Raw genomic sequence first — 26694 nt, 5'->3', positions numbered from 1 at the left:
TAGAGAAGGAAAAGACTTATTATATCATCCAGCCATCTCCCTGCTGACAGAGAACCATTCCCTACAGTGTGTTTCCTCACGTTTGTTGCTTACAATCAGCCTCTCGCTATCCTCCTTTGGAAGACATTCCACAGCCAAACATATCTCACGCTATCATTACCATTATTACTTATTTATAGGCTATGGTATAGCCTAAAGGGCTTGATCAGGATCGGCAGACCCGCTCTACAACCACCTGTAAAAGCAATCCTTTCTCCAAAAGAATGCATGGTCTAAATAGACAAGTCAAAGTCCAGGCAGAAAGGTATAATGCACAAGATCAGAACAGCATGAAAAGCGCCACAAATGTTCCATGAATTTTTTGCTTCCAGGTTTGGTAGGAGGAAAATATATGTGTTGCAAACAAAAACATGTTCCTGATAGTCAGGTAGAGATAAACAGAGAGGATTTTCTTCCTCACAGCTTCACACTATTAGTTATAGCTAAAGATCTGGCACAGTACTGAGAAATCCATCTCCTTTTTTAGTGCAAATGCTCCTTAAGTATTGGAACTATATTACATTTCTCGCTTCTGCTCCAGTCTCAGTCAACATTTATCTGAGCCACATGTATTTTAATCTTCTCTCATAAATCAATACCTCTAGCACAGCAACAGATTTTGCCACTCTCCCTCCGCTCTTTGACAGTAACTTTCTAGCAAGTGATCACCCCAAAATTAGCACCATATTCCCCTGGTCGGGTTGCACAGAAACAGAGGGGAGATGAGCTCCATCCAGCACTCACACAACACTTGTCTGTGCAGACTCGGGTCATTTTGCTGCTGCTTCCTTGCTCCGCAGGTCCCTCTGTCGTGCGTACGTATCGGTACAGCGCACTGCAACACACACCTGTCTGCAGTGCCAACGAACACAGTGCCTCCTCCTGTAGGGTTGCTAAAAACTACCACCAAATCTTGCTGAAAATGGAATCAGAGATTACAGTCTTTGCACAGGAGAATTCGGGGAAAAGCGGCCGAATTGAGTAACATCATCACACCTTTGCTAACCAAAATGAGCCGCACTTGGCAGTGTTACGGGACAACCCTCCCTTCCCAGTGGGATAAAATGCAGTATAGAGCAAAGAGGACTTGGTCTTCAAAGGGACTGAACGCTGCTGGTTTGCCCCCGGCCTTTTGCACAGCAGGCAGAGCCAGTGCACTGGACACTCCATCAGCAGCAGCATCTCAAAAAGCTTGTGCCCTAAGGCAGGGCTGATAAGAGATTATTCTTCCCCGTTTTTCACCCTGGCTTCACCTACATTAGTGTCCAACCATCTGTCATAACCGAAATAAGAGTTACTGCTGCTTTTATTCCTCCTTGCTACACAAACAGGACACTTTCACTTGCCCAGTAGTCAGAGACCAACATCTGCTTTCCTCACCTTTTCGCACACCCATCTCAATGCTCCCAGCGCCCAGTTACCCAACATCTTTGCTTCTGTTAACTCAGCCTTTTCTACTATTTCCTCATCGGACTTTCGCTCAGCCCCTGCTGCCACGTTACCAACCTGTCAAACGCAACTGAAAGGGCTTCTTTATTGTTTTTTATCTCTGTGTGCTTTTAGTAGCTAAAAAAATAACAACAAAAACCCGCAGATCGTTTCTTGTAAGGCATGGCTGCAGGCAGCTGAATTGGCATAACTGAGGTTGTAATAATTCTGGAAGGAGGCGGGTGAACAAAGACACGAGTGCTGGGAAGTAAAGAAACCTTTTAAATCAGATCTGCCATTGACAGAAGAATAATTTAGAATGAAGTTTTAGTACAAAAAGGAAGAAATTACAGAACCACATGGAGTTTAACAACCACCTCTGCAATCACTCTGTTTGTATTGTCCTTCTCTCCCCTTTCACGCACCCGTTTCTGTCTCATCAAGTCTGAAAGCTCTTCAGATCAGAAAATGAACCTCAGTATATGTACAGCACCTGAGGCCCTGATTCTGCTGTGATATTACATAATAACTTTGCACTTCTGAGCATGCTTAGCTTTTATTCCCTTTAAGCACTCTGTTATCACAGCATATCTTCAGCAAGATCTTCACCCTTTATTGTTCTGGGCCAAAACTAAGCTGTCATCATCTTTCCTGCCATACCTCATCCTCCTACTCCTCCTGCCTTAACAGCTTCTGATTTTTTTTCTCTTACAAGTTTGTCCCCAAGCATCTTTCCCCTCAAAGCAAACTCTAATTCAGCAAATCATCTTTAAAATCGTGCTTTTATAATGTACTAAAGACTCTGACAATGAGTTGCATATGTAAATCAAAGTGCAACTCTGCACCTCCTCTCTGCCAGTCTCAGTGTTGCCCCTTAGTTTTATTCCTTTTTCACATTTCATCTCCATTCTTCCTACTATACTTGCGGCAAAGCTGGGATTACCTTACACCCTGTGTGCTGCCTAGAACTTCGTGGGTACTAAATAATTCCAAAACAATTTTAAGGGGCATGGATGAGGGGAGAAAAAAACTACCACATACAGCTTGCAAAGTCCATCCTCATCTACATAGATTAGCAATCTGTCTATTTTCACAAGCTCAGTCCAAATTCCCAGCCTGCCTGATAATAAATCAACTTTTCGCTTCAGTTGTAGAGTCACTGGGAGATCTGCATAGTTTTAGGTCAAGCACTTATAACCATTTTATGATTCTAAAGTTTCGTACCTTGTCATTTAGTTACTGAACTGTGAGCTTTCATTGACTTTCTAACCGTTGTGGCAAGAACTGCTACTAGCTGTGCAAGATTTAAAACCTGATCAAGCAGAGGAGCAAAATCGGACTGCAGTAGTTTTAAGTATATATTGGGGTAGAATCGTGACCCTATGGAAGCCATGCAAGTTCTACCACTGGCTCTGAGTTTCTTCCCTGCCTGTTGCCATTTGTTTTGTCAGGGTGAATAGGTACTGCAAGCTCTCTTATATTACACCCTGGAAATGAGATGCCTCAGTGTACGCTTGGAAATTATTTATTTTACCTTTTTCTTTCCTTCTACCCTGGTGAAATATTTCACATGCAGTCAATAGCTACACCTAAACACCAGCTCTTCCCGTGGATCTGTATGATCCTTCCTCTCCTGCTTGTCAGCTTAATTTCTGCTGCTGTGGCATGGAGTGTTTAATAGCAAAATCCAGCACTCAGATTCTTCTGTTTCTTAATTATCTCTGCCCTGTCAGCTGTATCAGTGGAAACAAGTTACCATTAGACAATTCAGATACCAGTAAACACCAAGTTGTGATAATATAGAGTCCTGTATTACTGTCATTATGGAAAAAGCTGTTTCAGGGAGGTTTGAAAAAATTAAATAAGCCCAGCACTTCCAAATGGCCAAAAATCTAAAGATATCGTAATTATTCTTCAATATCTTAATCATTCTGTAGAATTATGATCTTGCGTAACGGCCATTGTAAATGAAAGGTTTGCGGCTCTGCACAGTTGCCGCTTCCTTCTAATTGCGAATTAAAGCATAATTTGTCGTGGCTCTATGCCAAAATGACTAGAAAAATTTACAGACACTAACTCCGGTTGAAATAGGGGGGGAAAAGCAGTTAGATTTCTTTAAGTAATAGAAAATCACTCACCAAGTTGTACTTTAAAACAAAACACTAGAGCTTTAAGTTGACAAACTGACTTGAATTAAACCACACAAGAAAGTGCTTGCACTGTAAATCTTACAGGGCAAAAGTGACGGTAGGTTATCATTCTGTTTATTAGCATGCACTTTGGAGAGTTCAGGGCAAGTATGGATACGCATTCATTCCGTTTTATGCCGCACATTACTGAAAACACATTATCCATAAATAATTCATAAACGCATTGTCTGAAAATTCAGATTCCAAAAATACACCACAGTTTTCAACTTTATGGTTGCTTGGTCTTCAAAACAGAAATAGACAATTGGATGGATGGACTTGGCAAACCTGATAAGAACCCATCAGTCAGAATTACACTCCAGAGGTAAATGCAAACACCTTCCCACTCCTGATCCCTGGAACAGCAAGGCCATGGCAATAGCCCCTGTGCCTGTGCTAGCAGTCCCTTGGCAGGGAACGGGGAGAAAAAGAGAAAGGACACAAGTGACCTTAAAAACAACTTTTATTAGAAAAAGCAATGCCTTGCTGTTCTCTGTTTACGAGCTGCGTGTGTAGCGGGAGAGATGGGAGAGAAAAGGATGTCTCACAGTATGGTGTGCTGGGGAGCTACTGGGGCTGAAAATATCTAGAGGTCCAGAGGGATTTAAATTTTAACTATAGTAATAGTTAAAAGACAGAGTGGACATACTGTGCCTTGCAAAAAGCCCAGAGTGCATCACAAACATGAGGTCTGCTTATTGCTCTTAGCTTCTAATTGGCATCACTTCATTAATGCTAATGACATAGTAACTGACATCATTTACACCAGTTATGGTAGCGTAAGAGAGGTGAATAAGACCTTGCAATTAATCTAAAGTCTAATTTCTGCAGGGAGCAGTGACCACAATGCCCACTGAAGAAACTGAAGTATGCTTCACAGGCCAGAGCGCTTAAGCTTTATATGCCTTGTGATTCTGTATCTTTCTGACATTATATATATAGTTTATGCTCAGTTGCTTCTTTGTCCTTCAAAATGTACTCAGAAGCCTCACATCAGATAGCAACTGCTTTTCAGCCAGATTTGCATTCACTCGCTCTGTTCTACTTGCCTCCCAGACAGAGGCAGGCATAGTTTCGGATACATTATCTAGTGAAACCCTTGGTACATAGCCTTGAGAGAACCGTCCACCATCTCTCTATTCACCAGCTCTTTATTTGAATTTTGCCTCCATTTTGCCTGAGAGAAAACGTTGCAACTGAGCTCAAATACTTGGCATCCCAAGCTATTGATTGCTTGAGTGCAGACCATACGTGACCAAACAACGCTACCATAAAAACTATATTCCAGTACCCAATTTCTGTAAAACTTCCCATTCGGCGTCCGGTGTGGAAGGGTTGGGACTTTCTGCCGCTCCATTCACCTCCAGGTGTGCTGAACTCTCCCGGGTAATCTTTAAATCAGCTGAGATTTCATACATCGAAGATGAGGATACATAATTCAGAGGAAGCCACTGAGATAAAACAGTAGCTGTGAGAAATGCGGCGTGCTGGCGGTGCCTGGTTTAGCATGTCAAAGAGGGGCAACTGCTGGCCAGGAGGCACAGGCAGCCGGCACAGGAGCATGTTGTGTGGCAAAGCGGGTTGTGTCATCCTGAGCTTCACTGGGACACAGGCGCTGAGCAGGCTTGACACCGCGCAAGTACCAAGTGAGAAGGCTATCCACAGGAAAAAAAACAGCAGTAAAGAACGGGGTACGAGGCGCTCAGGCCTGGTGTCCCTCGGCTGTAGTCATCGCACACTAACAACCTCTTTCAAAAACTTTACGCAGGTGGTAGCTGTCCCACTGAGATAAATTACCTACTTTCGATTGCTGAACAGATGGGCAGGGAAGAGAAATTTTAGTTTGTTCATTCCCAGCAGTAACTAGCAAAGATGATCTCGGGCTCTGCAGAATTACTTTTCGATAACCATACACCTGCAGATAGCCCACGTTTCTGTCAGAAACTACATAAGGTCGTTGATACGCTACAAAATAAGGCAGGACATTTAATGGCTCAAGGGACTGATGATATGTCACTCCCATATTCTTCTGTACATATTCTGGCTGAGAGGGGACATAAAGTGTACAGAGAGGGACCTCAACAGGCAGGAGAAATGGTCCCAACAAAAATTTCACAACACCGAACAACAGGATATGTGAAATCCCACACTTGGGGAGGAAAAACCCCAGGTACAAGTACACACCAGGGCTGACAGCGTGGAAAGCAGCTTTGCAGAGTAGGACCTGGACACCTGCTGTCCTGACAGACAAAAGACTGAACATAAGCCAGCAAAGGCCATCACTGTCAGCAGGCCGAGGAAGGTGGCTCTTCCTCTCAACTCAGCCCGGATGGGAAACAGCTGGAGTGCTGCATCATCCAGTGTGGGACTCTCCAGTACAAGAGAGATACAGACACACTAGAGCAAGTCCAGTGAAGGGAGATGAAGATGACTAAGGAACTAAAGTATCTGACATACAAGGAATGTCTGAAAGAGGTGGGACTGTAAGTAAAGGCAGCTCATGGCAACCTTACCAATGTGTACAGATACTTGATTAGGGGACGAGAGAAGACAAAGACAGGCTCTTCTTGGTTGTGCCCACTGAAAGAACAACAGGTAATCGGCACAAACGGAAATACGAGAAATCCCATTCAAATAGAAGGAAAAAAGCTTCCTTACCATGTAGGCAGTTGAACAGTGGCAGAGGTTGCCCAGAGAGGTTGTGAAGTCTCCATCCTTGGAGATATTCAAAACCTGATGGATGCAGTCCTGAGTAGCCTGCTCTAGCTGACCCTGCTCAAAGCAGGAGCTTGGAGTAGATGATGTCCAGAAGTGCTCTCAAGCTCAGTTCTTCTGTGAGTTTGTAGTGGGGTATTTCTCTTCATAAACACATTAAACTCCATGGACGATGTGTGACAAAAGGGCAAAAAGTGATTAGCAAGGACCTGAATGACTTGCTCACACGGTACAAGCATGGCAGAACCAGGGAAACTTAAAATACCAGTGTCAGCAAACCAGGAAGCCCCATAAATGAATCCAAACATTAACCAAGGGCTTCTGGCCAGGATGGTTTACAACTCATTAAAACCAGATTGGATGTATGGGAAACCAAAGGGTTTTCTCTCGCTTCCACAAATACTTCACCAAATCACTGGCAAACATTATAGTGTAGCACACAACCCCACACACACTTTTTCTTTTTGAATAAGGTCATATTCACACTTTAAGAAGCTTAGTAAAAACATTTTTAGTATCCTAAGTTTAAGCTTGCAAATATTTTTCTGGCAGAAATCCCCAGTTAACTTTACAGCAAGACCTCTAAAAGGAAACAGAACTCTTATTAAAAAAAGAAAAGAAAAAAAAACAGAGTACAAAATGAATGTGACCCAGGGACTTACCCTTCTATGCAACAACACAAGCAGAGTGCACAGAGACAGTGAAGTCCGCAGGGCGTGAAATTAAAATTTTCACACAGATACAATGAAGTAACGATACAATGTTACAACCTTGGCACAAAAATCTTCTGGTTTGAGTAAAGTCAATGTCATGTGATGTTACGGTTTGTGCACTGGTAGAAATGGTCTGCTGCTAAAAAGTTCATAACAGAAGGAGTGAAAGCGAGAAAATTGTACGGATAATTACAATAAGCCTATACATTCTAGTGATCTAGATGTTCCTTAAGATGCTCATCACAGTAGTAGCCAGCTGTCACTGCAGGCTGAGTTAAGAAAGCACACTTTTCTTTCACGCCTAGAAATCTAGGAGCTAAGATGCCATTAGGAGATAGGAAAAAGAAGATTGAAAGAGATTTGAACTCGGCAAGGAAGGGGGAGGGAGAGGACATCTCTCTTACTAGGTTGTTTTGCTGCCTACGAAAGAGGCAGATATGCAGTTTCCAAATTCCAAGCATATGGGTAAGAATGGGGATGCACAGAGCAATTAACAGAGTCAAGCAGAAGCTGGGATGAGCAGCAGCTGGAGGGCTGTTAAAAGTCCTTCTAGGAATTGCTTCACCTGTTAAAGGGAAAAGGGAAGGCAGCCCTGGAACAACACAGGCAAGGACAAGGTCATCGGAACAGAAACGGGGCTCGAAAAACTCCGGGCAGATCCACATGCGGGGGAATAGTCACAATTACGAGAACCTGCCACGTCGGACTCGAGGCTTGCGCAGCCAGCACAAACTGCACCCTTTATACTGCAAATATTCCCACACGGTGCAACACTGAATTATCAGATAATCTGCATGCAGCAGGACACATTTTATTTCTAAGAGTATGAAAAAGCCTGCAAACTCATAAATCATAAAGCTGCCTGTACGTTATGATGTTTCACAGATAGACTGACAGATGTGCACACATTCCACAAAACATATTTATAGATCTGAGCTATGGGGGGGTGGAAAAACTCGGAATCCAGTATCACTGCTCATATCAAACCCCAGTCCTGAGATTAGAGGCACAAAAGTTACACAGACAAGAACTATTGGTAATTCGCTTCTAGTAACTCTTCTGGAAACATAATAGAAAAAGTCAGTCTCACAGTGCAAAGGTTGTTCCTCACGAGGCGTGTGTCTCACCCTACTGATCCAAGACAGTACACACTGAGAATATACAGCCAAATGTGACTTAATAAAATCTGCAAGTCTTCGGCTTATTAATTTTTTTTGAATTTTTCTCATTTCATTCCAGTGATTTCATTAGGTTAGACTTCTTCATCTTTATTGAAAAATAATCAGAACTGAAATGTTTCAATAAACCCAATTTCTGTTTTAAGTTGTAAAAGATGATTCAATGCAGATGAAGCAAAAATGAAAGTTAAAAGTACAATGGCATTAGAGGCTTTGCGAATCTCCTTTAAAAGAGTTTAAATACATAAATTATATATTAGTACTCTGGGATATCTATGTTTGTTTTCCACAGAAAAAAAAATGGAACTTCAAAAGTAGTTTTTTCGTTTCGTTTCATTTTTTTCATTTCATTCAGGTTTGGTTGGGAAGGGACCTTTCAGGTCATCTCATCCAGGCCCCTGCAATAAGCAGGGACATTTTCAACTAGTTCATTTTTACTGTATTGTCCAGCTCTATGTATCAAACCAAAATCCTTTAAAACTTCTCTGTGGGAAGAACCAAAGGAGAAAAACAACACTTAAGGCACCACTATTAAAACAAACAGAGTAAACTTTGTACGGGGTAGAAAACAATGATACAATATTATTTTCAGTAAGAGGTTTAGTCTTCCATCATGTTTTCAAATTATTTCCCTCCCAGCACATTCAGACTAAATGAAATAATTTAACCTTTTCCCTCCCTCCCTCCCTTAGGGCCATAAATGAAGTACAACCTCATAAACAACACAGAATGGATCAAAATTATCACACTTTACCCCAAATGGCCCGGCAGCCAGAAGCATGTTCTACTGAGAAACTTAAATGCTACATATAATCAGTATCTCCAACTAAATAAATGGCAAAATAATGCTCAAGATACTGTTTTCTTTTAAGATTATCCTAATGTTGAAGAGATAACTTTAGTGCTCTAGTCACAGCCCACCACAGAGCCAAACTTAACAATGTTCAATAGCATGTGTTTTTGAAAAGGAAATGTGGTCTAAGAAGAGAAAAAGTCACATCTACAGTACAAATTGGTGCACTCAGCTCGAACAAAGATCTGTGAGCAGGGACTAAACCACTGACTCTTTATTTCCTTCAAATCTGTATCAGAAAACTGGAAGGTATGTTACATGACTCAGGGTTCCCAAAAGTAATCCTGGAAAGCCCACAAAACAAAAATGTATTGAACAATTCAATATTCTTTACACTGAAACACTGTGGAAAACAGCCTGGTTATTTCATTACCTTACTCACAAAAAAAATCAGAGCCTGAATCTTCGGTTATTATGTCCTATTGAATTAATTCCAGATATGTGATATTATGAAATTGAGACTTAAACCCAGATATTGGATATTTCTACATCAGAAACGTCTCGACAAAGACATTAAGAGATGAACATGTAGCTATTCAAAAATCATTATTATAACCCATATATTATGGATGACTTTATCTAAAAAAGCTGTATAAGTTATAAAAAAACCTACACCTACAGTCTTGGAGTATGAGAACACAATAACAACGAGAAGTCAGGCTACCAGGTTACTGGATCTCTGGTCTCTAAATGTTGTACACTCTGAATGTGCCATCTCACAATTCTGCCGGAGGGACAGTAGACAAGACAATGAAGAATTGTTCCCTATTCATTTTCTGCATGTCACTTTTGATTTTATGAGCTTTTGATAGTACCCTAAACTCAGGCATCTCTTTTCCAGGCTGAAGAGTCCTAGTCTGTTGGGTTGTTCATTCCGCAAACTCTCTTGCATCTGGCAGCATTGCTCAGAAGTGCCGACAAAGAGTAACAACATACATTATGTACTTCAACGTGTCTGTGAAGCAAAATTCACTACAGCAGTACTTCACTTCAGAATTGGAAACAATATAAAAATGAGAAAGTTTGTTAAAAAGAAGAGAAGCAGTTAAAAAGGGTAAAATGTTTGCAAATGGCACACGCCTGTCGAATATTTATACCAGGGCTCCAAAAGTGATATTACCTATGGAGAAAGACTTCCGAGAGACTAGAGTCAGACCAGCTAAGTGGAACAGTAAAGGAGACAGTTACGTCACATCAGGTTTAAATAAAAAAACCAACAAACTGATAGATCAACAAAACAAAACAAAACAAAAACCACACAAGAAATCCCAGCCAAAGATTAAGGGTCACCCTGCTAAAAGCATAATGTCTAATAACAAATCCCACCGTAATTATGTAAAAAATAGGAAGACTGAGTATTTGTGAAAGCCAAGAGGAGATAAAGTTAAAAAGGAGCACCTAGGTTTGATAAGGCCATAGCAGAAAAACTCAATGAGCTGACGTATTCACTATGCATGAACTTAGGAAGTTTCTGAGGCCACAGAGGACATGGTGGAAGACGTGTCTCAAGTTGAAGTGTCATATAAATACATTACAGAACAAATCAACAGAATGAACAATAATAAATTGCTGGGATCAGCTGGTACTCTCTCAAAATTCTGAGGGAGCTCAAGTATGAAATAGCTGAACTATTAACTATAGCACGTAACTAATTGCCTAAAACTGCCTCAGTTCTGGGGCACTGAAAGTTGGCAAATATATCTTTTTCATTTTTTTAAAAGGGATCTAGAGTGACGCAAAACTCTACAAATGAAGAGGTCTGATGTTCAGAACAAGTAGACTGACAGAAATTACAAAAAGATTCAATAAACTTGACATATTGACGAAGAGGCTTTTTATTAAGTCATAATTCACTGGGGACCTCTACTAGATTTGTAGAATTATCATACATCCAAAAAAGGAAAATACAGTTTATATAGTCTACCTGGAGTTCCAAAAGCTCTCCAGAAAATCTATCACCAAAGACTTAAAAGTTTCCATAAACTAAAAGGAAAATCCATTAGTAGATAGATAACTGTTTAAGAGACAGGAAATAAAGAGAAAACATTAAAATTGGTCTGCTGCAAACTGGCCAGGGAGGTCATCAGTTGAGCCTCAGAGAAATTGGTTAGGGCCTGAACTCTTTAATGCATTCATAAGTGGGCTAGAGAAAGGACAAATAATGAGACGACATTCACTGATGATTCTATGCTGTTCCTGGTAGTAAAAACAAAAGCTGGATGGCTTTATTGAGACGGAGAACCAGAATATCACAAAGGAAACAACAAGTACATATATAACTGGAAATAGGGTAAATCAAATAGTATAAAGTGCTGGTTAACATCCTGAACTGACAGAAAGCAAATAATTTATTTTGTAAGTAAGCAACGCATGAGCTGGATACAAAGGAGAAGACAGAGCTGCGCCGGTCGGTGAGACCCTCTCCCAACACACACCACACTTGAGCAGGAGAGGTGGGAACTGACTGATGGGTTGCAAGGTTCTGCTCAGACCTCAGAAACACCGCAGTATCCTGGTCACTCGTGTTGAGTCACAGGGCGCTACCCTTTCGTGTCACTCCTAAAAAGCATTCTCCAAAGCAGTGACAACTCCTGTCTCTCCACCACCACAGTTTTATTAAAACTGGTTGCCACGCCACAAGCTCCATTCCACTGAGAAGATGCTGTGCATTCACAATCATACAAACCCAATCCCTTCCCCAGGGCGTTCTGTACATAAGCCCCTTGATTTATAATGCGAGCCTTAAGATGGTGTTAATAACCAAGGTGCTGACCATGTAGCACATAGGTTAACCCCGCAATTGCTTCCAATCCATAAACAAAATACGAATGACAAACAACTTATTTTTAGTTCCACATATTCAGCTGTAAGAGGGATAAGGTGTCAGTGCACGTTACTCTGGGCTTATTTTACAGTCCACGGGATGACAGGTATCACCAAAAGGTGATTTAGCTGATCCTAAAATAAGTCATCGACTCTAAAAGGAGCTGAGGGTAACTAGCTCAGTTGTCTCAATATAAGCAAGATGAATTCCACCCTAACTATACTAGCATCACAATTAATCATCGTTATTACATGGACCAACCAAGCACGGAGATTCACCGTGCCGGGATCCTGCCCAGAAGAGTTTATAGCCTGAAAGTCCAGGCAGGTGAAGGAGAGAGAAAAAAGCAACACTTAAGCAATGTGGTGGAACAATGGCAGAGCTATATTTTGGGAGAATGGCTTCTTAGAGTGAAATGTAATTATTCTATACATACTGTTACTCAATTTCTCCCATCTCCAAAAAGACAAACCCAAGAGGAGGCTCCCCTGAAGGAGAAGTAGCAGAGAAGTGACTACAGTGCTGGGAACAGAACCATACAAAACAGTCCCTTAAATGAACCATGACAAGAGAAACCAAGACTGGTCTTAATTTGTCAAGTTCTATAGAAATTGGCATCATAGTAATTCCAAGGAAATGTTTAAAAGTTACAGTGCAAAGACTATCACTGGAAAAAGAAAAGACAGTCAAATCAGGTTTTTTTGACAAAGAGGTAAAGCAAGAACCAGAAGGAAGCTAAAAGTATTTTTTTTAAAAAAATGTTATCGCTGTGATTACAACTGCAAAAGGGAAGAACATCCAATGAACCAACACTCACTTAAGATTCAATGTGGTATTTAAGAACATGCAAAAGCAGCGCACAGAAAAAAAAGGTAAAAAAAAAAAAAGGGAATTAAGATAACAATGAAAATTATGGTAAGAAGCAGACTGAAAGAGTTAAGTCAGCTTCATAATATGATTTGTACGCTATTTTGCTTTGCTTATTATTACTTTCAAATTGTCATACCACTGAATGATGGAAACCTTGCCAACTACTTCAAAACTGACACGTTTTCTGTTGCACTGAACATTCCCAGAAGACATTTCCCCTCATTTTAATACAAAATCCTGTCAGATCCACAGAGCTGAATAAAAAAATGTGTAAAGGATATGTAGCTGTAATAGACCTCCCCCAACTAGTCAACTTTGCAATAAAAGACGATCAAAAAAGACTCAAAGATCCAGTGCTAGATTAATGCAAATATCTGCCTGTTTGCAAGTGTACTTTTTGATTAAACTGGCATACATCAAGTACAATTAGGAAGGTTATTTATAACTAAGAAATACATAATTCTGCATTCTAATGAGGGTGACAATTACAGTCAACAGTTGCTAATTAACATTAATCCTTTTGCACTGCAAGTCAGAATTTCCCAATATGATTTTCATTGTCAGCGACGGACACACCGAAACTGTTATCGCAAAGCAGCTATTAGGTAGGCTGCTTTGACACAAATAGGTGTTCCTGTTACACACCGTTAAGAAAAGGAAGCTGCTGATGAGTTAAATTTGATAACCTCGGATGTAAATACAGAATGTCATTTCAAAATTTACTCGATGTCGACAACACGAAATATAATCAAGGCTTATCATTTTCATGGCTGAACCCAATTCCAAGTTTCCCAAGAGCCAGGCTTCACAAGTGAAATCTGATTTCAACAGAAGCTTGAAATCTCCCACTGTTAAATTTGGTTTTGATCCCAGTCCTGGGTTCACATCTGCATTTCACCCTTGAGACTTCAAAGATTTTAGTGGTCGTAACCGAACAGCGTAGATAAGGGGTAGTGTTTGCCCAGTCTGTATCAGTTTCTGAAGCAAAACTCTGGAGCAAGTACTGAAGATGGGAATGATTACTACTGATTGATTTACTACTATAGTGTAGCCTTATTGCAAACTTTTTTCCTTAAGCAGAGTGTCAAGAAAATGTTGGTTCTCAAAAACACTTAATTTTAAATCCTAACCTTCCAAAATTGCTCAAATGTATTTCTATTCATTGATTTAAAATAAATGCCAAGTCTACAGTAACAACTGTTGACCTAATTAAACGCTTCTATTTCTGACAGCCACGATCCTCTAAGAGAGAGATGATTTAGATTTGCTATGCATGTCTTTCCAAAAGAGAAGTCTGTTTTAGCCTCTCAGCCATCGTCTTTTCAGACAGAAGCACTAGAAAACTATCTGACAGTCTTTTTTCATACTGATCTTTAACAGGAAGAGAGACTTGGTCCAGATACCATCAGAGGCACAAGATCATAATGCAACCTGTAAATAAAGCGCCTAGAAACGTGCTGAGGTGCTCACCATCTGGGTCAGGCAACTGGAGTGGGATCAATGTCAGATATAAGTAAACGAGAAGGCAGAAAAGGAGAATTGTGAGCACTAAGCAAAGAAACCTATAATGCACTTCTTACAAAGCGCTGTAAAATTCACATTTATTCACATTTATTTTGTAAGTATGAGATAGATGGGTTATTTCTACATACAGAGGTGCCCAACTAAAATCAAGATAAGTGATATTAATGTCCTATGGTCAGTATTATTGAACCTCGAAAGCAATAAACTACCAGTCGATAAATATTACATTTGCAACATAGTTAATATTCTTCTACTGTCTCTGGCACTTATTACACATTGTAACCGCAAGTCTACAATACATTATTCATATTTTGGGTGTCACTGAGTGATGGATTGCTGTAAGAGAGGCTGTCCTTTAAATAAATCAACAAATAAAAATGCAAATGTTAACATTTTCAGCCACAACTTTTTCCATCTTGAATGGGGAATGAAAATTTCACATTATATCGACAGCCAGCAGAGAGAACAATTAACAACCTACACTGTGAATAAGAGAGATTAATTTGCCAACGTCTGGTTTTATCACTTGCATATGGAACTATATTGGACTTTTTTGTGCTGCTAGCTTTCTTTGGGAGTAGGCAAAACTTGTGTCTCCTACCACATTCAGCACCTAACCCACCACCCCACTCCAAACACACTTAAATGTTCTTAAGTTACATCTGGAATGAAAGCTTTCTCCTCCTTATTCTCCTTTTGAACCTTGAATGGTGTCTGATCCTAAAGGGGAAAAAATAACCTATTTATTTGGCAGTGCTTCAAGACTCTGCAGTAGAAGGAACTTCACAGTATCGTCTCAAGAGCAGAACCGTATTTAAGCATCCAGTGTGCACAGATCTGAAAGGTAACTATTGCATAAGGCAAAAGCTTAAATCTCATCACTGTCGTATTTCCTAACACTCAGCATAACAGATCTACTCCAGTGTGCATTATTAAGTATACAACTCTGCACATTATATTTTACATCAGATATTAATTTGCTTAAAAGTCCCTGAATACACATTCACCTGAGATGTGCTGGGCAATTGGGTAAATAGTTTTGTTTTTAAAATGTCCCTAAACACAAATTTATGCAATACAATCTGTTTATAAAAACTCCAACAGGCCACTGTAGTCAAACAGATAATAATATAGCTCAGATACAGTATTCATAGTGCAGGAACTTCTAAATCACTTATTTTAATGGCTACAAGAAACTTCACTCCAAGACAATGCATTCAGCTAGCATTAAAGCTCTGATTTAAAACTGCAACAAGAAAACATAGGCTTAATGCTGAAATCCCATACTATCACTCAATCCCTTAATTTACCTAACTGTTCTTAAATTCACTTCTTAGGTGCCCAAAATGAAAAACGTTACAGCAGAATTATCTGTTTCCATGGTGAGCAGAACAACCTTTGCCTGTGTCTTTTTAAGTGCTTGATTATCCGCAGTGTTACAGGACTTACTGTGCCAAACTCAACACTACAACTGTTTCTGCATGGGGAGAGCCTGACAATTGCACCAGGGCTGTAATCAAATTAAACAGTCTTTCACAACGCACAATTTAAAACTTTTTTGTTTAAAAAAGAATAGCTTAATACTTTGATTTAGAGCAGTTTCACTTCTGCTTTGCAACACAACACTTATTTTGCTGAAATCAGTGCTTGATTATACTTGAGATGACATCTAGTTTATGTTAAAAGTCCTCCACTACTAAATGGAAGCACACCAGTGCTACTGCCTCCTCCTTCCAGCTCACAGCCAAAACCCAGAGTCTTTCTTCTAGGCAAGCAGCAGTTATGAGAAAGATGTCCCTGGTCTCCAAAAAGGTAACGTTTAAGACAGTCAGAGGAACTATGCTTTAGGGGTAGGAAACAAACTTACTCTTCCAAATTTGGCCAGCCCCAACCCTGACTGTGACATTTTTATTTTTTCAGATATATCACTTTGGTCTAGATAAATAACTACATGGAGTAGAAAAGCTTTCCAGACCTGCTGTGAACGGAGTTTCAAGGGGCTCACACAGGTGTAGACACTTGGCTTAAGAACACTGGTAAGCAAACATGCAATGCTTGGCTGTATTACGGAAAGCAGCGACAGGTATGCACGGAAGCATGATGGGCGAATAAATTCAATACTAGCCCAACTTGGGATGCCAAATAAAGAAATGCTATTTTTCTTTCAGAGATATCACTGAAACCACCTTGTGCACATTCATTCTTACAAGTCTGCTCCTTCCACAGGCCTAAGGCTCTCAAACCGTGCAACTTTACCTTCTAGGGACGCTGTTTCTTGTCCCAGATGTGATTCATCCCAAGAGAGAGAAGAAAGTAGGACTGCAGCGATGCTTTCTCAAGCAGGAGAGAGCTGTAGCGCGCCGAAGCCTCCAGCTGAGCCCTGCCAAGACCAACTATCGAGCCAACGCATCCTCTACCTGCCATGCCTGCTTATCCAGCCAGCCCCCCACAAAAGCTGCGCCCGCACCCCGATGCCTTGCGCTGGCAGGGAGCTTCTGTCGCTTTCCAACACCTTCTCCTTGGCAGCCTTTCCATCGCTGCGACTGCCAGGTGCCAGGGTTTGTGCTAGTTGAAGCTGGCACAAACACGAGTTGAATCTAGTCCTATGAATTTAAATAGTCAAAAGTAATTAGGTTTACACGTACTGCCGAATAAATAAATTTGCTCTTAGGCTAGGGCTTTGTGCTGCAAGTTTCAGGTCTGTGCCAACTGTTGTGGTTAAGCTGTTAACATCCCCCCCCACCCCAGATCACAGATTATAACAAACATGCTGACAAACCCCAACTTTAGTGGCACAAAAGCAGCAATAATTCTCAATATTGATTAATTTAGTTAGTTAAACCTGCAGTCTAAGCTTATAACCATTCAGTGATAAATTGAGACTGACCTGCTGCCCAAGCAGGTTTTTTGATGAAGGATAGGATCAGCTTTAGGTCTCCACAGAAATACTTGTCCATTTACCATTTTCAATTAGAGAAGGCCATGAGTAAGGGAAAGCACAACATGGCTGCTTAAACTGGTCAATTATACTTGCAGCACCAGCGCAGAGAAAGAAAGCGAGGAAGAGTGGGAGAGAGCACCCCAGAAATACAGGATTTTTCACAATTTGTCATCAACTGGTAGAATAAGCTTTTAAGGATGACAGCTAATCAGATTCCTTTTACTGATCACTTTATCTGATATGATTTCTAACAGCATATTTCAACAAATATTTTACTCCCCTCTGCGAGAAAGAATGGACCATCAATCCTGCTGAATAAAATTCCTTTTTCTGAGCAGTTGTTGTATGATGTGAATAATTATATCTACTCCTCAGTGCTTGAATGGAATCTCAACTTATCACTATTAGACAGTATCAAGCAGTATCTTTACACTCTGATATTACTAGCTTGTAAAAGTAACCCTTGCTTCTAAGAGAAATGCTTAGGCAATCTTGTGGTTTCTGTTTGTTTGAACAGTTACTTGTGGGAAAAAGAGCCCAATCTATCTCAGTTCTTAAATCCTCCCAGAATTATCATCCCCTTCCTTCAGAAGGAAAAAAAAAAAAAGTGTTTCCATAGCAAGTAAGTACAAATTTGTCAATATTGATAGTGGTTTTTCACCTATTATATATCGCAAGTTCTCTCAGAAGATAGAAATAAAATGCCAGCTGCTGCCAAAAATACAGGGATGATATCAAGCATACATTTTCCTCGTCCACTGGGCCAATAGAGGATTAAATCTGATTCAAGCCCTCTCATCCTCCAAGAAACATTTAACTCTTCTTATGAACGGTTGTACATTCTTGTCATCCAACTAGTGGTGCAAAATACAGCAAATTCATACTTTAATCTGCATTTACTTTGTTGCTTAACTAAAGATTTTTTCTTTTTTTTTTTTTTGGTGAAAAAATGTGGGATATGATAAAGAAACACAAGGATTGTATACCGTTTTTTGAGGCACTTACCATGAGAATTGTAATCCTGCCTAAAGAAGGCAAGTTTTTTTTAGACTCTAAGTCTAACAACAATGCTGCTTTCTGTTTCTTCATTGGAGCAGAAGTGATAATGCTGCTTTTCCAGTGCATTTAGTGCAGATATACAGTATAATCAGGAATTGCTGACTTAATGTGATTTTGTTGCTTGTCATTAAACATAAAATAACTCTGGTACAAAACATTTTAAAATAAATGCCATTTGATAAAATATGGAAGGGGAGGGCAAATACAGGGGGATTAAAATCTTCCGCTGGATTTAAAACCTAACAGGGGTTAACACCATCCATTCAAATTATTTACAAATGTATTTAATATGTCAAGACTTGGAACATAAAAACTTTCTGTTCAAAATCTAAGTTAAATTAAAATGTTAGAACTTGGCATATTACTGCTTTTCTTATTCTAACAAGCAATTTAAGGCTTACTATAAATGTCAAAAGGATATGGCAGTTTTTGGTTTATATTTTCCAGCTCATGCTAACATGAAATATCATAGAAATTCAGTCACTTCCCTGCACCTAAGAGAATTTGACGGTTGTGTTTGCAGAATCTTAAACCAGAGATTACCTAGCGGCTTACCGTAAAGTGTCATGCTGGATTGGTGATGCGGCTGTGGTTGCAAGCTCTTTGCTGCTGCCTATCAGCACAGGCGATGTGGCTGCATAATTCCTAGGTCCTGAAGTCGTCCCTGTGGAATGAAGACAAGCCAGACATCAGAAGCCTGTAAGTTTTGGACAGATGTTTTGTGATTCTGCATTATTACAGAACATTGGGACTGAAAAAGGCAACATTTTTGGAGTGCCATGTATACAGTGAAATGGCAATCAAAGACCTCATCAGCTGACAGTTCTGTGCACAGCATGCATTTCAGGATCACGTAGAATCAAATCTGTAGAATAAGTCACATTCTACAGCGTCCATCTTACTACCCAAAGTTTGACAGACTTGCACTTCTCTTGTGGTCCAGAGGATTCAGCTTGTTTCACAGATACAGTTTTCATGACATGTTACAAGATCTTAGTTTCCCAAGTGTAAATATCACTATAATTGTATTTTTTTTTTCAATAAAATAGAACTATTAGTCCATTCCTTCTTCCTCTCTCCCAGTAACCCCTGAATTACAAAATAATCTAGGTTGAAAGGTGAAGCCTGGAGGTCATGCAGTTCAATCCTCTGTTCAAAGTGAGGACAACAATATCAGCTTTAGGGCACTTCTCCAGTTAGGTTTTAATGTCTCCACTGATAGAAAACCAGCCTCTCCGGGAAACTTCTCTGATTTCAGTGTTTGACCACCCACACAGTGGAAATGTTTTCTGTATAGCTAATCTGAGTTTCCTGAATTGTAATTTTTTCCCGTTGTCTCTTGCTCTGTTGGCTGATGACTTCCAAGAACAGTTTCATTCCCTCTTCTCTACAACCTCTCCCTAGGTAGCAGAAGAAAGCACGAAGATCTGTGCTGAATCGTCTCTTCTTAAGGCTGAACACACCCAGCTTTCTCAGCTTGTCCCAGGAGGGCATCTGCTCCAGCCCTCTGACCACCCTGGTTGCCTCTGCTAGTCTCCCTACGTTTTGTCAATATTCTCCTTGCACCATGGAGCCACAAACTGGACATAGCACTCTACAGATACAGTCTCACCAGGGCTGATGGAAGTGGAAGTGTCACTCCATCAACATGATGACCACAATTTTCCTGTTATGGCCCAGTATGAGGTTTCGTTACTCCATCACTGGCACATTGCTGACATGCGTTCAATTTGCTGTTCAGCAGGACACTCAGTTCTTTCCTGGCAAAACTGCTTTCTAGGTTCATAGAATCGTAGATCATTTTGGCTGGAAGAGACTCTCAAGACCATCAAGTCCAACACTGGCACTAACTCATGTCCCTAAGAACCTCATCTACACGTCTGTTCGTCAGCACCCAGTTGGTCTTCTTGTATGAGATCAGTCTAACACAGCTGAAGGAACTGGTATTTCCTTCATTCAACCTCAACAGGATTCTGTCAAACAACTTTCCCAGCCTGCTAAGGTCCCTTGAACACTAGGCCATACTCTCCAGCATGTTGACCACTTCCCCAGCTGGCGTTGCCTGCAAACTAGCAGAAGGTACATCCTGTCAGATTGCTGTTGGCCAACTAGCAATTGGCTGTCAATGGGACTGATGACAACACTTTGAGGTTGGTGGTCCAGCCAATTTTACACCCGTCTTCCCCATTTTACCCACTTTCCTGAGAACTTGTTCTTATAGATGGGATTTAGTCAGACAGCTTGCATACAGGCAGTCAGAGGTAAGTGGAATAGGCAAATTAGGAGTAATCTGATCTCCTACACAAAAGCCTGAGGGTTTGGGCTTTTTTAAATCTAGCCTAATTAGCTCTGTCCAAACAACATCACTTAACAGTAAGTAGAGTGAAAACTACAGGTCTCAGCAAAAATTTAAGTCAAATCAGTGTTCAGTTCTTCAAGTAGTTCTGTCATGCGTAAATTTTTCTCAGCTCTCTGAACAGCAATATTATCTACCATCCAGGCTAGAACATGAAGCCACACAACAAGGTTGTAATTCCAGCTTCAGCGCAAAATTTACACACATCCATGGGATTAAGATTATTTAAAATATTGCACTGATTTAAGGGGAATACAAATATATACAATATAGTAAAACCACATGTTTTAACATGTACTCTAGGGAAGCTAACAAACAAAAATGGATTTTTATTGTCCTGCTAGAATGCATTGTGCTTCAGCACCATGCCGCGAAAAAAATCTCACCTAACAAAGAGTTAATTATCAGTGAAGGAAGAAATACCAGGGGGATATATGTTGATTATGTGTCCCTGGTAACTTGATAGTCTGCCAATCCATGATGAAAATAGTGGGTATGCATATAAAGACTGGAAGCCTCTTGCTTAGACTTTTGGCTTTATGATTGGATAAGAGATATTTAAAAATCATTTCACTTGACAGTGGAATGAGGCAGCTAGATTTTAAGAAACTAATACCAAAGTAATAAAAACCTGGTGAGCATGGGAGAATATATTCAATTCCTAATAGAAGAAAAGGCTAGCACACTGTCAACATACTACATTCATAGCAAAGTAGATGTATTTCTCTGAAAAAGAAAATATATGGACTTGGAAGTGGCCAATACAGCCTCAAGGGGACTATTCAAAGACCCAAGTGTGAAAATATTACCAGGGCTAGAAATGGAAAACAAGAAAAGGAACTAAGCAGGAATATACTGATGCTGTTAGGCCGCGCAGACGTAAAACAGGAGTAGCAAGAAATCCTGAATAAATGCACATCTAAATAAAAAAGTGTTTCAAAATACACCTTGAAAAAGGCATGCGAGTCAATTGATGGGAAAAGAAACACCAAGGAGCAAACAGGCTCTATGAATATACAAAGAAGATTTAATAAATAATGATGCTAATATGGCTAAGCTACGAATAATTTTAAAATATACTATGAGAAAAAATAGAGAAAAGGAATATTGGCAAGTAGAAGATAATGAAGACCATGTTGATGTATAATACCTGCCTATATAAAGCTGATGAAAAGAAATTATCAGGGAGAAAAAAAAAAGACTGAAATTCTTTAGTCTGAAGGATATATATTTCAGGGCTAAAGGGAATTAGTTAATGAATTTATGAAGTGACTGGTAATTATTTATGAAAAGTCATAGAGAACCGGGGTGATACAAATGACAGCAAATTAATTAGATTTGCAGGTGTTGGAAGACAGTATGAGACTGGAGACCTTGCAGATGATCTAGAGAAGCAAGAAACATGGAAAAAGAATAGACACATTCACCCTTGAAATAATAATTTAAAAAAAGCTCATATATGGTGTGATAATCTAAATCCTGACACCAATTGAGAGAACCTGGAGTAGCAAAGAATAGCAAAAAAACAAACTAGATGTAAGCTCGCAAGGCAAGGTACCCAAAAGCAATTACAGATGTCTTCTAAATGGTAATGTTAAGAATACTATTTTCAATTTGTTTAGCTTGGCATAAGAATGATTTAAAGTAGATTAAAGTCTCATTTGAGAAAATTCAAACAGCAGTATATTTCTGCTTGAGAAACAGACAACTAAAACATGAAGAAAGCAAGGAAGTGGATCAGTCTATGTTTTGAAAGTATAAACACTAAGAATGAAAAAATACAGTTGAGGCTGGTTCAAGCAGCAATGGGATGAAAGTAAGCAAAGGGAAAATCTAGGCTGATGATCATGAAAGAAATCTTTATGAATTGAATAATACTAATACTCATAATACTTAACATTTATATAGTACTTCATATCTTCAAAGTGCTTCACTAATATTAACTAATTGCTCTATTCAATTGTAGGGAAGAGTCTTCCCTCAAGGGACGAAGTTCTAGATTCTGAATCCCTAAGAAGCTACATTAGAAAACCTACTGAAAAACAAACACTACATGGAAAAATCAGCCCCTGGAAAACTACAGATTCTATGACCTAAAATAATTTTCCTTCTCTAGCTTTTTCTTTTATATATGGAAAGGAAGCTATGCACGTTATACAATATAATGCTGATGCTATTCCCCCCAAACAGATACAGAGGGAAAAATAATTCTTTCTTTGTATCAATGCAGAGATATTTCAGGAAGGTGGTAAAGAGGAAGACTTTAAACAGAGATGTAGAGAAGTGTCCAATATTGCAGAATGTAATGGATAGAATCTAATTTAGTTTCCCAGCCCAAAAGCAAATTTTTTCCAGGGCAGAAAGGATGAGAAACACTACTCCAGTGCTTTTTAACTAGACAAGCTGTTAGATTTTAGTACAAATAGACACAGCTGCTGGTGACACCAATAAAAACAATTTACTGCTGAAAAGATCTAAGACTTGAGGATTGCTTTGTCTGCTTAAAGTTTTGCTGGTAAAACTAAAAAAGTTTGTCTACAAGACACAAACACCTGCTAAAGCAAAGGAATAAAAATTAAGGAGCAAACAGAAATAGGAGACAAAAAGCATCAAAGAAAGAATAAAAGCTGATTGCTTAAGCTGATCTTGTAAGCTTCTATCCCAGAAAGAGAGAAATGCCCCTTTCACTCCACAAGGTGAGAGGACCAGGTTAACAATGCTCTTCTTCCCATTACTAAACATCTGCAGGGAGAAAGGGAAAGTGGGTTTATTACAAAAATCACATTTTCCAGACTCACTGAACTCAGAGTAAGTGAACAGTCCTGCGGGCAGTAAAGCCTTCCATCATTCCAGCATGGGAATAGTTTCCTGATTAAACATTTAATCTTCTCAAAAAAAAAAAAAAAAAAAAAAGAAAGAAAAAAATATATATATATTCTAGGAAAACAAAGGTAGTTGAAGAAGACAACACTAACAACACCAAAATCTGGTGCAACTGCCCCTGTTGCTTGGAGGGACACTGTTGCTCAGCCCCCCATATACACCCACCACTCCCAGTGGTACAAGGAGATTATACAGAGAACTCAAAGGCCCAGGTCAGCGCTAGCACTGCCATAAGGTGTGCCTGGAGACATCTCCATCCTGAAGAGTTTACAATATGAACGGACAAGACAGATCAAGGACGAGAAAAACAAACCTTTGCAGCAATACGTTAATATCTGCCTGCCAAGAAGTTTTCAGCAGACACGTTTCTGTACACAGTATCCAGCAATGCTGTTTTCTGACCAAAAGGCCACCCTAAGGTACATGGCTAAATAATATCAAGTTTCATGTCTCTAGATGTCACCATGTTGACTTAATTCCTCTTCCCCACACAGTGTGGGTTAGCTAGAGCTCGGCTAAAAGTGCTGCAGTAGAGAGATGATTTTCTGTTGACACAGCAGGTACTGACCACTGTCCAAGGGAGATCTCCAAGCTTGCCGGCTCAGCGCTCTGACACAGTAAAGCAAATACCCCATTTTTATAGAATTCACCACAGAAAACAGTGTTAGCATCCACCGTTTTATTTTTGTGAGATGCTACATAATCGCTTCCTAATAAATAAATAAATAAATACATAAAATAAATTCTGAAGCAGAAATACCAGGTCAGCAACGGATGGGAAGATCCAGCAGGAGCAAGGACAGACAAAGCTAAGTCCAGAGCTAACTAGAATTAAGAAACTTGATGTTGTGCCCTGGTGATCCCCAAAGATGGAAAAAAAACACTTTACAAGTATGTGTGTATGCTTGTTAAAGGAGTCCAAACATATAACAGAGGGAAGCCAATTAAAAAGGTACTAAATACAGAAGACTTCAACTTCAGTGATTAGTGCTAGGTAATTTGCCTTGTGATAAACAAGCCGTTCAAATCAGTAATAGACCTGAGGTTGTTCCACAGCTTGAAAGCATTTCTCTGAACTTTATCTGGTATCACAGCGAGTGCCAATGTTTATAAGTTAAATTTTGCCATGCAGCTCTACATCTTCAAAGCCAGCAAACCCAGGAAGCGTTTGCAAAAGATACTCACCATCTTCAGAGATTATGCTGACCATTACAATCACTAAATCAGCATAGGTGCAGCTCAGCTGCTACACATAATAGCCAGGTGCAGCTTGTAACTTCTAAATACTAAAAATGAAATGAATGAATGAAGGAGAGGCTAGGTTGGATTTTTTTCCCCCCGAATCTATGGAAAATAAATTACTTTTTGAGGACTATCCCTATCCAAGGAACAAAACCCATCATCCAACTGTGAAAAATCTCAATTTCATCACTACAGTATTGAGAAAGAGGGGGGAGAAGGAAGAGGAAAAGAGAAGAAAAAAATAATGATAGCTGAAAAAAATATAAAAGAAAACCATCAGTGAAAATTGCCCCTGAAACTTCGCAGAATTGTAACGGCTTTCTCTTGCTTAAATTGATTGGTGTAGCAATGTTATAAAATGACTATTAGGATTCATTGTGCACAACAGAAAGTGTGAAATGTCAGCAGACTATACAGCAAAAGTAATGGGTCTTGAACCCCTGTTAGTCAAAAATGATTTTGTTTCAAATTAGAAATTGATTTTTTTGGACACAAGCCCTTTACAGGCTTCCAACTTTTGTAGCTGTGCCTTGGAAGAGATTAACCTCAGACACTGTTTGGGTCCAGGCTGATGATACCCTTTTGAAAGTTTCTTCACAGGGACTGCTTTTTAATGTTGGTACGGTCTTAACCAATAACACAAGTTATTTGTTCCTTTGAGAACTGCACCACATTTCTTCTCATTTTACCATTTTCTTTATTTTTATGCTGACATATATGGCAAACTGGCTGACAAGTTAAAATAAAAAAAAAAAGCTAGCTCATAATTGAACCAAGGATTATGTTCAAGGCTCAGCAGTGAAATATCCAAGCTGCTTTTGTTCCCAATCCTTTCTCTTCCTAAGAAAGATGGCTTCTCTGCCCCTTAAATGGAGGTACTAAGCTAAGAGCAGGATAGATTCTAGCTGTACAGACATCCCTGTGTGGCAAAATATCAGGTTACGATGGTGGAGCCATTACTTGGGGAGGAAATGAATGTGAAGAAGATTACATTTCAAGAGCAAGCCCCACTGCACTTATTCCCTGCTTGCTGGGAAAGCAAAAAGAATTGTTGAAGTAGCTTTTTGAGACTAAAGGTCTAATTTTTTTCCCTTCCATCAGGAACACTAACCAAGAAGATCACTTTTTATTTACAAGGCTTTCTATGTTTTTTATTACTTTAAACGTAGCTACTTTTTCTTAGTTTAAGTAACTTGCAATCCTCTCCTTCTAATTATGCATTTTACTGATACACTCTTGAACATGTATACACAATTTCTAAATGCCATTAGCACACTCATGGCCCTGCAACACAGCATGCTCCCCCTTACCTTTCCTTGATTTGGTGCCTTCCCTCTTGGTTTGCATTAGAAGGCTTCGCCTGTCTTCCATGTTTGCACCAAAACTGGCCATTTTCTTCCCTGAACTGCTCCCACCACTGCTCGCTGGTGTTCTGGAGGTTTTGCTTACTAGAGGTGTCCTTGGAAAATAATCTTCACATTTCAACATGGGTACACTGGGAGGAAAGAAAGATCATGCTATTATGTGATGAATTCAGCCCTTTTAACATGCACCCAGCCATGTCCCCGGCTTTCACTCTCCAGAAGTGTAACTGTCATGGTGCCAGTTGAGCTCTTGCTGAATTCATTTGCAATGTCTGAAAGCTGGATGCCTAAAGATCGGAGAGTTACTAACCTACTTTAGCAGGAGTCTTTGGTTATCTGCAGCTGGCAGCACTCTGACAATTATATTTGGAGTTCTGTAGTATTTGGCACATTCCCTCAAGCATAAAGTCCTGGATTTCCTGAGTGGTTAGGACAGGACAAGTGGGATGAAGAAATGGGAAGTACTTTGCCCAGCACAGTGAAGCAAGGTTGGAAAAGTAGTTTAAAAAATGCTCA

The 26694-nt window shown here is 39.8% G+C and overlaps 1 protein-coding gene across 3 annotated transcripts in view; it reads right to left on the bottom strand.

The window, feature by feature from the left end:
* KIAA1328 (KIAA1328 ortholog) overlaps nt 1-26694 on the bottom strand; it is a 177367-nt gene that overhangs the window by 11853 nt on the left and 138820 nt on the right. For all 3 annotated transcript variants that reach the window (XM_065861688.2, XM_071801873.1, XM_065861689.2), the window contains exons 9-10: nt 26125-26309; nt 18889-18997 (exon numbers count right to left, since the gene is read on the bottom strand). In XM_065861688.2, coding sequence (XP_065717760.1) covers nt 18889-18997; nt 26125-26309 — 294 coding nt within the window. The remainder of the gene's footprint in view (nt 1-18888; nt 18998-26124; nt 26310-26694) is intronic.

This window comes from Patagioenas fasciata, chromosome Z (genome assembly GCF_037038585.1).
Source record: "Patagioenas fasciata isolate bPatFas1 chromosome Z, bPatFas1.hap1, whole genome shotgun sequence".
In the NCBI taxonomy this organism is placed as follows: domain Eukaryota; kingdom Metazoa; phylum Chordata; class Aves; order Columbiformes; family Columbidae; genus Patagioenas; species Patagioenas fasciata.
The sequence above is the reverse complement of the archived record's forward strand: the minus strand, read 5'-3'. Positions and strand labels throughout refer to the sequence as shown.